Here is a 14,075-nt window from a genome sequence, read left to right as displayed (position 1 = left end):
AGAATATCTAATACTTTTCTGATTAATGGAACAAATTTCTGTCCGTCAGAAATGATGTTTTCCCCCACTGTCACCATAAACAATTGTATCCGACTAGTTAAAAAAAAAAAAAAACAATATTACATATGCATTAGATTAGGTTTAGGGATTTTTGATTATGTATTCGAATTAGTCTTCTTATAGGTGATGACAAAGTATGTACATTTATAATCCCCAATTTAATATGCAATCAAAAAATCTGTTTGTGCATTACTGCAGTTTTGGCGTTTCTTTATCACACACAACAGTGAACATAGACATGTGTGGTATGTATGAACTGCTCACATCTGACAGGTTTTTGGGTTTTTTTTCGCTACATTTTCATTGCATAAGGAGTCTGCTTGAGTAAGCGTTTTAGTCCCAAATTTCAGATTTCATACAGTTTCTGCTAATAATTGTTGTTTTATACAAAGTTGTGTGAAGCTGATTGTGTATATAAATTGTTACATTGTATTTTTTACATGCGCCTGTACATTCTCAAAAACATTATATTTTGGTAGCATAGTAGCTGATTGGGGTGTACAGTATATATTTTTATCAAATTTGTGTATGAATGACAAATATTGCATGGCCTCTAGTTCAGCATTTTTGAGAGCACAAACTCTTGATGTACTGTAGACGTATGTGGTATATACGAACTTTGCACATCCTTTTTATGTCTTATTGTTATACAGTTTTTTATTTAAGATTTAATAATTTTTTTTAAGAAATACTGATAAGAATGCCATCAATTATTGTTAAGATAATGCGGGCACGGGAGGCCGCTGACTGACAGCCGCATACAAAGTATGGGAGCACGGCCCGCAAAATGCGAAAGAACGGACATGTTCCATAATTCCCGGAACATTTCCACGGCACTGACACCCTTCCGTAGTGCTACGGAAAGGTGTCAGTGTTCAATGAAAGTGAATGGCTCCGTTTTTGCGGACCGCAATTGCGGTCCGCAAAAACTGAGTTTTTTTGCTGTCGTGTGCATGGGGCCTTAGCCAAACATCATAATATTGTTGTGTTCCCTATGGGCTAATAGTAAGTTGGCTCTCTTGCCATACTATTATACAGGGCAGCATAGTAGGACGTCAGATCTGCTGTAAGGGGAGCTTTGACATTTACAGCATACTGTTGACCCCTTGCCGACATTTGACCTACAGATACGCCATAGCCGGAAAGGGGAAGTATAGAGCGGCATTACGGGCCCAGCTTGCTCCATACTCAACTGGTGTACAGCCAACACCTGACTGCAATGGCCAGAACCGGAGAAAAGTTAGATCCCAGCCGTTTTCCACTTAGATGCTGCCGTCAATAGAGACTGCGACATCTAAGCCATTATAAAAAGGGGGGATCTGATTGATTACAATATACCATAAAAAATTTACAACGTCAGAATTGCTGTTTTTTGTTCACTGTTCCTCCCACAAAATGGTACCAATAAAAACGACATGTCGCCTTGAAAAAAACAAGCCCTCACACTGTTTAAGTGACTGAAAAATAAAAAAGTTCTGGCTCCTAGACACATTGTTTTACATTTTTACATTTTTTTAATTTAATTTTTTTTTGTCAAAGTAGTAAGGCATGAAAAAAAAAAATATAGAAATTAGTAATGCCGTAATCGAATTGACCCACAGATTAAAGTTAACTAGTCATTTTTACCACACAGTGAATGCCGTAAAATGAAACCCCCCAAAAAAAACAATGGAGTAATTGCTGTTTTTCCCCATTTCTGCCCACATGGAATTTTTTTTTTTTAGTTTCCCAGTACTTTATAAGGTATAATAAATTTTAAAAACTAGAACTTGTCCTGCAAAAAACAAGCCCTCAAACCGCTATATCGATGGCAAAATAAAAAAGTTATGACTTTTGAAATTAAAGAAGAAAAAAAAAAAAAACTGAAAAATGGCTACAGCGGCACAGGGTTAATACATTAAATTAAATATTAACATAAGTATGCACTCCTTCTAGTGGTGGCTGAGGGCAGCCAAAGTTGTATTATTTAACTTTGTGTCTATGCAAGGGGTTTATTAATAAATTCATCTGCATATAATAGTGGACCTGAAAATAACATGGTGTTAAAAGGTGGCGATAAGCAATACGCCCCTGGTTTATCGTATTTACGGAGTCAGAATTTAACCAGAAGTCAAGTTAATATCTGCATTAGACATGGCACATAAAGGCATTTGAAGGCTTTCCCAAATTGGAGTATTATAAACGTTCTTGTGTAACTGCACTTCACGGTATATGGCGTTTATCAGACCATTAGCCCAAACATACCAATACTGAACTGTAAGGAGGGAATAGTAATGCGTATATGCCTTGGGACTTGTACGCTAGAGGAAATCCTTAGTTGTCAACAAATTAGACCCACGCTTACCTTCCTGTGAGACGAAACTGGTCAAAGGAGACCAACTGCTATCCTTAGCAAAACCATAAAAGTTTTCATATTACTGTTAACATTGTGCGTCCTGCTATAGCTGTGTTTATCCTTTATCCGTACACGCATTTTGTTTTGGACTGTTTTATTATGCTGGGGTAATGCTATGCTGATGCTGCCTGGAGTTATCTTGATTAATTGGCCATATTGCAGTGTTCACTTCTGGCTTTGTGCTCTGTTTATCTCTCTTGCCCTTAGTGTTCAATTATCTGTGGGGATTTCATTCATCGGCAGAATGTTTTCTACAGCTTTTGACTTCAAAAAAATGTACAAATGCTTTTTCCCTTAATCTTTTGCTATATTTTTTCTGATGGGCATCTATTACAGATAGAAATGACTGGAATTTAGGATACTCCTGCCAGATGGATTATATGGTTGCCATGGAGATGGTTGGGCCACAAATGAGGCCCCAGCTGAGGGGTCTCTATCATTTCGAAGAGCTCTTTTGAAGCTTAACCCCTTCTAGATAATCCAGATGTAATCGTTATTAGGTTGAGTGCAATTTACTTGCTCATATAGGTTGGATAGGGTAGTCACTAATATCATTGCAGATTTGTATAGCATCTGTACTTTAACAAGGAAGGCTTCGTTCACATCTGTGTCAGGGCTCCGTTCCGAAGTTCCGTCTGAGCTTTCCGTCGGAACGGAGCCCTGACTGACACAAACGAAAATCATAGGTTTCCGTTTCCATCACCATTGATTTCAATGGTGACTGATCCGGTGCCAATGTCTCAGTTTGCCGTTTGTCTCCATTGTGCAAGGGTTCCGTTGTTTTGACGGAATCAATAGCGTAGTCGACTACGATGGAAACAGAAACCTATGGTTTCCGTTTGTGTCAGTCAGGGTTCCATCCCGACGGAAAGCTCCAACGGAACGTCAGAACGGAGCCGTGACGCAGATGTGAATGAAGCCTAAACTACATAAATTGAACTTGCCTTTTATATATGTCCTTTAGATTTAATGTGTGCATTATCTTAATAAAAGTAGTAGAAGTATAGACTCTACAGATAGGATTTCTGCTCATACACCTCTAGACTAAAGGAATAGGAATATTTTCATATTATTTCTTTGTAAAGGGGGGACGGGGAAGCATGAATATATAAATATCTTTGAATTCAAGCCATGTATCGTGCCCACCGTGCTGCAACTATTAAATGTAAGTTCTCCTAAACTACGGCGCCTAACCTAATAAATCACAGGGCAGCATAAATTTGACAGATCCTTCTTAAAGTGGACCTTTCACTAGATCATATAAGTTGAACTAATTTACTGACCTGAAAAGTGCTGTCTTTCTAATTTCAGCATGGTTTTTTAGGCTTCCCCTGTTCCAGACATATGGCTCCCTATTGTGTTGGCTCTCTATATTCTAATCTGCTGTAGTTAGCCAACAGGGCGTGAACTACACTTGAGCTGCCTCGCGCTGATTGGTCAGCATCAGAAGCAGGGAAGCTAGCTCCACCCCATTTGGCTAACTATAGCAAATGATCATATAAGGAGCCAACACAACAGTGGGCCATGTCTCGGGGAGGGTGGTCCAAGAAAAAAAAAAAACAGTGCTGGAATAAGGGAGATCACACTATTCAGGTCAGTTAACCAGTTCCGCTTATAAGACCTAGTGACAAGTCCTCTTTAAGTACAGACAGTACAGAAAATATAAAATCTACTGTAAAATAATAAGTATAAAACAAATAATTTTTGTTTATTAGGTATGAACAAAATACTATGGACTTTAGTAGCCAATTCGATCATTCTAGTAGTCAATTTGACTTTTTAGTGACCCACCAATTAGGGGTTTTATAAACCTTAGTGGAGAAACATCCAATAAGTGAGGTTACACGTTGATGCTTTTTTAAAACGCATTGGTTACTGTACTCCTGGGCTTTGTCCAAGCCTGATTTATATTTTTGTAGAGCATAAATAAAAGGGATTGAAGATCAAGAACATAGAAAAACATCATGTTTGATGTCCTGAATTTACACATATTGCACTCTATTGCTGTAACCACCATTTTTCAACATTCATACTGGAGCCTTGGATCACTGTATAATTACTATGATCACTGTCATAGAAGCTTGTAACTGGTGATCGGAGGTGAAAACCTGTCATAGGGAATAGCAAGGCATATTTTGTGAGGATCTATACAGTTTTTCCTGTTGCCATTCTAACAACGAATCTGTGCGCAGACCAATGTCCTTGTGACTATTTATTGGGACATCCATCTAGTAAGGGTTATCACTTAATTTATTTCCAAGATTACCTATAGAAAGACGTAGCACATATGCCTGTAGGTAGGTAATCCAATACATTTGCATTTATGATGTCTGTTTTATTCATTTGGCAGCCGAATGTGAAAATTGTGTTTTTTGTTTTCTATATACCTATTATACTTTTGTCTTTTTTGGCACAAAAGTATTTAACATTTCATATTGTTCTCTATATGAAATCACAAATAATGTTTATATTGTATTGTTTATAACAAATCTTACACTTAAATATTTAATTTGCATTAGCATGTTAACATGTACTCTAAATGACAGCCAACATACACATTATATGCCTACTGTGAGGGCCCTTGCATATATTGTATCATTAAAATATGTGCTTTTCTGTTTGATTTCCAGTGTGCAGAAGATACCCTAGGAATTGGCCATGGATATACATTTCCTCCACCATTACCTGTGGAATAAGACTCATGGAAGGCGACAATTCTCCAGAATTGCTAATGTACATTGATTCAACTGGACTGAACAATTATGGTTTTCTCTGCAATGCTTACACCTGCTCATCTCGTGACATCTTATAGTACACACATCATATATGTAAATGGCTATACAAACTTAACAACGCCTCAGCCTTTATTTCGTGGCAACTTGGATCTCCCACCAAAATACATTCCAGTTGCCATGACCACAACTGGTACCTTACCGCTGAACACCACTTCTTCTACCACACAGGCAACTAAAGATCTTTATGAGACCTTGAATTTACCCCTTCAGATAATACTCTCTGCCGTGATGATTATTATTCTTTTACTATCATTTCTTGGAAACTTTGTAGTTTGTCTCATGGTCTACCAAAAAGCTGCCATGCGATCTGCTATTAACATTCTTCTAGCAAGCCTGGCATTTGCTGACTTACTGCTTTCCATTCTCAACATGCCCTTTGCTTTGATAACAATCATTATAACGGAGTGGATTTTTGGAGAAGTGTTCTGTAGAGTATCTGCCATGTTTTTTTGGCTGGTTGTAATAGAAGGAGTTGCCATCCTGCTTATAATAAGCATAGACCGGTTTCTAATTATTGTACAGAAACAAGACAAACTAAATCCCTACCGGGCTAAGATTCTCATTGTGATTTCATGGGCAACTTCTTTTTGTGTGGCTTTTCCTCTTGCTGTTGGGAACCCACACCTGCAAGTACCCTCTAGAGCTCCACAGTGCGTGTTTGGCTACACTACAAATGCTGGTTATAAAGCATATGTGATACTTGTGGTTCTGATTTTCTTTTTTATTCCTTTTATGGTGATGCTTTATGCTTTTATGGGCATATTGAACACTGTGCGGCACAATGCAGTCCGTATACATAGCCATCCGGACAGCATATGTCTTAGCCAGGCAAGCAAGCTAGGTCTCATGAGCCTTCAAAGGCCTTTCCAAATGAATATAGACATCAGCTTTAAAACTCGTGCCTTCACTACCATATTGATTTTATTCATTGTCTTTATAGTTTGCTGGGCACCATTCGCTACTTATAGCCTTGTTGCCACATTCAACAGTGACTTCTACAACAAGAGCAACTTTTTTGAGATAAGCACGTGGCTTCTTTGGCTATGCTACCTCAAGTCTGCACTAAACCCAATAATCTACTACTGGAGGATTAAGAAATTCCGGGATGCTTGTTTAGATCTAATGCCCAAGTACTTCAAATTTTTACCCCAGTTACCTGGACACACAAGAAGACGAATCCGGCCTAGCGCCATATATGTGTGCGGGGAACACAGATCTGTAGTGTGAAATTATTTCTTAGAGTGACTGCCATAAATATTTTGTTATGTGTTTTCAACTATTTCCCCTGTGCAAAAAGTGATGCATTCTGTTCTCTGCCAGGAAGCAATGTACATGAAAAAACATGTTACCTCTAGGATTTATGGTAAATCCATATTTGAGAAGTACTCTGTCAGGTTAATGCTTACCAGGCCTGCAGTTGGTGTTATTGCGGGCACCTTGTATGCTGCTACAATCAGTGGATGTGTAATTTTTTCTGAAACAAATGTTGCTGCTTTTGCTATTAGATTTGAGCCAAAAAATGTTCTGTAGCTGAATTTTGCAGGATATCTTTAGTTGTTGGAACATACGTTTCCCCAATATCAGTAGTGTATTTGAATATCTTTCACCCATTTCCTTTAATGACTGCTGTATAAGGGACAGACTTAATCTTTCCATGTTCCCCTTGCAGATTGACGTTTGTGCACTTTATTAGAATTTAACTCACCCCTCTGTCCCTATGGTGTTTAGAAGTGAAAATATTAAGGCCGTAAATATTTTTTGTAACAGAATATATTTACTTTTAATGTAAAGTGCCTGAACACACTAGGTAGGTCGTCAGTTATAATGGTAAACATAATAATCAGGGTTTCAATACTGTAAAATTGAAAAACATATAGCTAACCGAATGCCGAAATTATAAATTGGTCAATATTTGTTGTTTTTGACAGGATACAATGTTTTCCTTTATATAATCTATGGTGCAGTTCATAAGTGGAGCTCCTACTGTGGATTTAAATGCAAGAGAATACAGATGTATAAACAGTGTATGTGACTCCCAAGTAATTCGAATGTCTAATACTGATCCACTCAAATTGGATATATTGTAAAATTATTACTACAGCAGTTGACAAGCTATCGTTGGTACTGCACTGTACTGAACTGAACATATCATTGCTAAAGCTTGAATTGATCCTGCCACTTATACCTAGAGGCTTATTGTTAAGTTCTAATCTAATCCAAATTTCTGTGTGTAGCGAATTTTAGTTGCAATTTTGTTGTATAAGGAGTGGCCAGTGTGTGAAAACTACAGTCCTATTGAGTTTTAACCTGGCGATCTTTACCTACAAGTATCTAAGCTACTCTGTAAAATAGGTCAGTTTGCAATCCTCTACAAAGGTAAGTTATATTGCACTAGACGAAAGTTGAATTGAGCTCCTACCAGAAACCTTGCATTTAGTTGCCAGAGAGAACTCCACCGCTATATTCTAAAGGCCACGGGCCAACAATTGACTGAATGAGTGTTCTTACAAACGCTAGTTCCCGATTATTGGCCTGTATAAAAAGGGCAGCGTTTAGCTGACCAACAAGCAATTGCTCGTTCAACACCTGATCACATTGATGCAAGCTATAAAATAATCGTTCTCGGCAGCACATCTCCCACTTTAAACAGAGGATGTGCTGCCGACAGTAATGCAAACTGATCGGAACCAAACTGTCGTATCAACAATCGTTCAACCCCATACAGTAAAGTAATCAACTTATTATATCGTCGATCAGTGCTCCTTATGGACAGGAATCTGCCTGTGTAAAGAGATTGCCACTAAGATTGGGAGGTGAAAGATGCAAGGTTGCTAACTGTTGGTTCCTTGTCGCTTCCTTTTTTTCAAGAACAGTGATAGTGGGTCATCAATACTTCGGTTATCTCCATATAGACTGTGTGGGCTTTCATATGTAAACAGTCACTACCTACACTACAACCACAGCCCCTGAGATCAGCACTTGGGGGACCAAATTTTATTGCAGTCTATATTAGAAACATAAAGGACTACATGTGCACAGAAAAGGGCCTTTTGCATCAGTCGGCCGGTGCAGCGAGCGCCGATGAACGAGACATCTTTGATCGGTGCTCGTTTGCTCCTGTCACACGGAGCTATGGATGGGGACAAGCGGTCGTTACTCCGATCGCTCGTCCCCACATATTATCATGTCGGCAGCGCGTCTCCCTCTTTACACAGGGAGATGTGCTGCCGACAACGATAACATTGAACTTTTTGAAAACGATATGACCAGCGGATGATCGAGCATTTGCTCGTTCATCTGCTGATCGTTCTCCTGTTTACCCAGGGCAATTATCGGCAACGAGCGTTCTATGAACGCTCGTCTGCCCGATATTCGAGCAGTGTAAAACCCCCTTTAGTGTACCATATTTACTGAAATCTATTGAATCTCTTGACCATAATTTATTATTGTGTATACTTTTGCAACCATTTTTTTTATTGCTGCATTGCATCTAAAATAATAATAAAAAGAAATGAAGCAACTTTGCAAATAGTCTTAATTACTAATAATTCACTATTTTTATGTCTACAGCTCCGATGCAGACCTATGTGCTTCCATCGTTACAGACTACAATAAAACTGCGTAGTCTGTCTGCAGTTATGTGTCAATCCACTCCTTAGCGTATGTTCACACGGGCTATTTTCAGCCGTTTTTCAGGTCGTAAACGTCCCGTAAAACGGCTGAAAAATCGGAAGCAGAACGCCTACAAACATCTGCCCATTGATTTCAATGGGAAATATGGGGTTCTGTTCCAACAGGGCGTTATTTTATGCCTCATTTTCAAATAACGGTGCGTAAAAAGACACCCCATAAGAAGAAGTGCATGTCACTTCTTAAGCAGTTTTTGAAACGGTTTTCCATGGACTCAATAGAAAAAACACTCCCAAAACGGCCGCAAAAAACGCTAGTTTGATTAAAAAACGGCTGAAAATCAGGGGGAGTTTTTGCTTGTTTTTGGTTTGCCGTGTGAGCATACCCTTATTCCTCCTCCTTCCCGGACAGTAGAAGAGGGGACAGATGAAAAAGGCTAGGACATAACTGCAGAATAAGACTACACAGTGTTTGTTTATATGCTGCAACCATGGAGACACAAAGTTCTGCATAAGAACTGTAGACACAAAACAGTGGGTTATTAGTAATTTAAGACTATTTGCAAAGCTGCTTCATTTTTATTTTAGATGCAGTGTTGCAATAAAAAAAGTTATAAAGTATACATACCTTTCAGTTTATAACGAAAGCCACGATGCAGTGCCGAGTCCGTCGCAGGACGAATACCAGTAGCGCCCAATGGACCCATTGACATATAATGGGGTTCCACTATGGTGTTAATCATTTTGACAGGAAAAATAGTACGGGAGCCTTTGTTTGCGGATGTGAACATATTCCAAGTATCACAATTCCTTGAAAACAAATCAAAGACAAACGTATTCATATAAAATGTATTACCATATTAGTTACCAGAAAGTAGAAGAACATATGAGCTGTTTTATTGGCCTTCCCTGAAACAACATAGTCTGGGTTTGTGCCCCGATTATAATCTTCTATATTATACAAGAAAGTGTAATGTTTTATTATTTTCTGTTTGATTTCTAGTGAAGTAATGGCATTTGTACTTCTGGATTATGAATAACTGCTGGACAAGCATGAGACTCTTCTACTGCCATGAATGTTGTAAATGATAGATTTAAGTAAATCCATTTTATCAGAACTGCTTTTTTAGAGACCTGTTATATCTTGTTAAAGCACAACTCTTTCCTGACATACACCATGGCCTGTGCTATAGAGCCAGTACTGGCCAAATTTTCTTTTTGTGTGTCACTGGAATTTATTTTGTATTTTCTGCTTATTTTTTGTATGACCTGTGGATGATTGTTGTGTTCTCACATACATACAATATAGATTACTTGATTGCACTGTTCACTTTGTCAGACCTGTACATTGGAATCAACGTGCAAAAACTAAAGCCAGTTATCTCAGGATATCTCATTTTCTAAAAGGGATGATTTTAAACTTGAAAAATTTAGGTTATTAAATCCACATATGGCTGGCTTTAAGCGCAGTAGCCTCAACGTACATACAGGAAGTCCCAAAATTATCTATTACACTCTAAAGTCTAATGTTTTTTCACGATAAGTAATTTGATGAATGAAGTACAATGAATCTAAACTACATATAAAATGAGTAAACTCTGTAAATACATTGCATTATTTATCTTGTACTGATCCGAAGTTAAAGCCTTTACTATAGTCCAGTGGTGCATTCACAGTTTTAGTCCTCAGAGCTGAAATCGCCAAGCATTTATTGTTGACTCAAACTCTGTGCAGAGTTTTCTCTGGTAAATTACATTATTGAAAGAGTAGTCTTTACACCAGGCATTGTGATATAGGAGAAGTAAACCATCCCACTATACAGCTGAGCTGTTTTGGGTGTATCTGACAAGACTGCTGTTAAGGGCTTCCAATAAAAGCCAGCAGAATTGTGAATGCAGCTCTGTACTATTATACAGGGTGTAATTCCTGAACAACAACCTAATACAATGTATTTACAATGTTACCCTTTACGTAGATATTATCAATATATCATCTCTAAAATGGTGTTTAAAGGTAGACATTCGCTTTAAGCATTTGCAACATTACTTCATATACAACTTGATAATTCTTTGCAGCACTGTCGAACCCTGATTACTAAGAAAAGTTCCAGTCATCTTGTAATTTAACATTGGTCACACTCTTGTAAAATATCATTACGATGCTATCGTTGATAGGGATTTAAAAATCTGGCGGTAAGAAGCCTGTTCACTTATGTATGCCCAACCTGCCCTATTTCCCACCACAAAAACGCTAGATGAAAACTGATCACAAAACTTATCCCATAGTTTCCTATGGGATACCATTAGTTTTGATTCTAGATGTATTCCTGAGCTGGAAAGTCTTGCTGTGGACATACTTAATTTGTGATCAGTTCAGGCAAAAAAAAAAATTGGTGAGGATTCAACTGATATATATATTTATTTATTTTTTTAAAGGAGCACTCCCACACTTTTTTTTATTCTCTGGCCCATTAGAGAGGTACATTGTGGTGAAGGTAATTTTACTTGTGGCTGTATTTGTGAGTTATTCACTCCCTTCTGGTCCTCCGCTGTGTCATGTGACCACACATGAGACGCTGTGGCAGTCAGAGTCCCATTGCTGGACAAGAAGTCAGTTTCTCTATTCATTAATATCACAGCCTTGATGCGAGTCTTATAGGAATGAATTGATAAACTGACTTCCTGTCCACACATGAGACGCTGTGACAGTTGTAGAGTCCCATTGCTGGTCACATGACACATCTAAGGACCAGAAGGGAGTGGATAACTCACAAATACGGCCACCGGTAAGAAAATTACCTTCACCACAATTTACATAATGTGCCTTTCCAACGGGCCAGAGAATAAGACATTTTATGGGAATGTTTCTTTAAGCTAGGCCCTGTGATACTTAATTAATAGCTGACGTTTTTGCTGGAATTTTTCTAGCAGTGGTTAGGATGTGCATAGTGAAGTTATCTACATTGCGTTGACAACTTTGAGCACCATATTAAAGGGTTTTCATACAGAAATTAGACCGTTCTTCTTCTGGGATTTGGTTGTAGCAGTTTTCATCATTATATTGATTAAACATAAAGTCATAAGGACAGCATTATTCTTGACTCACTGCCTATTCTTCCATGCACTGTAACAATAAAAATCTTCTACTGGAGTCTTGTGATTGGTTATACATTTTGGAAATTTATACTTCTGTGGGATTTGCACTTTATATTGTCAGTAAAGCCGATGGAGATTTTTTATTTTCTTATACGGCTCATGATAATGTAGATTGTGATCTTAAGAAGTCATGGATCTATGGTAGATATGTAAACTTGAATAATTACACGAAGAACTAGAGAAAACTATTGGAAAACTGTTTATATTGCCCCACATAAATCTCTAAGTTCCCCTTTCATGTCATTTCAAATAATTTTCTATTCTCCTTGTGCTGAACTCCGATTCTCATATATATTTTTTTTAAAGACGTACTGGAGAACGGATCTCCCATATGTGATGTAAAAGACATCTACCATCTGATAGTGAACTTCTGAAATAAGACATGCTGTAAAATATTTAGAAGATCCCGGCTGTCTCCAACAAACGGTCATATTTGTCCGTCCCTACTATAAGAGTTTGTGATAGCCAGCATTGATACTGCCATTTATGCCCAGACGTATGCCAATTCTAGCACAATTGCCAATTCTGAGCCACCAGTGTGTGTTTCAGAATTAGATTGTGTACTATTATTTATTGCAGCAAGTATGTGAAAACTGTAGTTTCTTAATGCATTTTCTAGGGTTATCAATTTGTTGAGCACCCACTTGCTGCTCCCTTGGCTTACAAATCTTTGAGCTTCACTTTGAAATTGGTAACCTCCACCCCTCATATTGTCAAAGTTTTGGTAACTTTAAATTCATATTCCAGCTCTGAAAGTGTTAATGTTTCTAACATTTCCCTTATTCCACTCTGCCAAAATTGTTTCTGCTTGATATGCAGAATTTACCTTTTTTTTTAAATATTATTGAGAATGTGAAACTTTACTTTTATTTCAATTCTGGTTGTGTTGTTGTTTTTTGTGAGAAGGATAACTTTCTTATAACAATGTTGTTTACAACCTAGATTTATTGTACAGAGAAAAAAAAGGATTCACCATGTTACCTTATTTTATTAATTTTCATTAAGAGTGTATGGAATGAATGTTATTTTGTTATTTCAACTTTAAATGCTCATACAAAAAAGGGCAAATATTGCGCTGCTGTAATGATTTCAGTTTCTGTTGATTTTCATGTGAATATTGCATGTATAGGTCTTTTCTGACACTTCTGTAAAATATAAATTTATGAACCAGTGTTGTATTCTTTTTGTATATCTATAACACCTAAATCAGATTTTTGGTTAAAGGGATTTCCCAGTTTGCAAAACCTATTAGTCTTTGATGTCCACAGTGGTAGCCCAGCAGGGGGACTAAACATTTGCTATCAGAGATTTTTAGTAATGGGGCAAAAAAGGATTGTCCGAAATGGGCAATCCTTTTAAAACATCAGGACTAACGAACTGTATGAATGCTAAATATCTTAGGTCATGGAGATAGACAGGGATCCCTTCCCACTGAGTGCACAGCTGACTGATTTATTGAGTAGGCGGAAACATGGTTTTTTTTTTTTTGTGTTTTTTTTACGCTCTAAGGCCTTATTCACACGAACGTATAATGATTTTCACGCTCGTCGCACGGACCTATGTTAATGAATGGGGCCGTTCAGACTGTCAGCGTATGTGCGCTGCGTGAAACTCATAACATGTCCTATATTTGCCCGTGTTTCGCGATGCACCCACCCATTGAAGTCAATGGGTGCGTGCAAATCGCGCTCGGCACACGGAAACACTTCCGGGTGATGCGCGCTACAGTGGTAAAAACTATGAAAACAGAAAAGCACCATCTGTATGTAAGCACAAAAACAGAGTGTCATCACGCAGCCGCGCACCATATACTGATGACACGGACCTTTTGCAGCGTTTTTTTGCGCGCATAAAACGCACACGCTCGTGTGAATCCGGCCTAAAGTAGTGCCACTGCGGACGTCCATAGGAATACATGCATGTACAAGTCGCCCACCATAAGTTGCTATTAAAGCCGTCACACAGAATTTGTGCAGCAAAAGTCTGTGTAGTCCCAGCCTAAAAGATTTTCTTATAGATTTCCAAGGTTTTATGGCAAATC

General features: G+C 38.0%; 1 protein-coding gene across 1 annotated transcript in view; it reads left to right on the top strand.

Annotated features, from left to right (window-relative positions):
- Nucleotides 1-7,275, top strand: part of GPR63 (G protein-coupled receptor 63) — a 37,672-nt gene extending 30,397 nt beyond the window's left edge. The window contains exon 2 of the mRNA XM_075862184.1: nucleotides 5,086-7,275. Coding sequence (XP_075718299.1) covers nucleotides 5,218-6,477 — 1,260 coding nt within the window. The 5' untranslated portion in view covers nucleotides 5,086-5,217 and the 3' untranslated portion in view covers nucleotides 6,478-7,275. The remainder of the gene's footprint in view (nucleotides 1-5,085) is intronic.
- The last annotated feature ends 6,800 nt before the right edge of the window (nucleotides 7,276-14,075 follow it).

This window comes from Rhinoderma darwinii, chromosome 4 (genome assembly GCF_050947455.1).
Source record: "Rhinoderma darwinii isolate aRhiDar2 chromosome 4, aRhiDar2.hap1, whole genome shotgun sequence".
In the NCBI taxonomy this organism is placed as follows: domain Eukaryota; kingdom Metazoa; phylum Chordata; class Amphibia; order Anura; family Rhinodermatidae; genus Rhinoderma; species Rhinoderma darwinii.
Note: the sequence above shows the minus strand (reverse complement) of the source record. Positions and strands in the feature narration are given on the sequence as shown.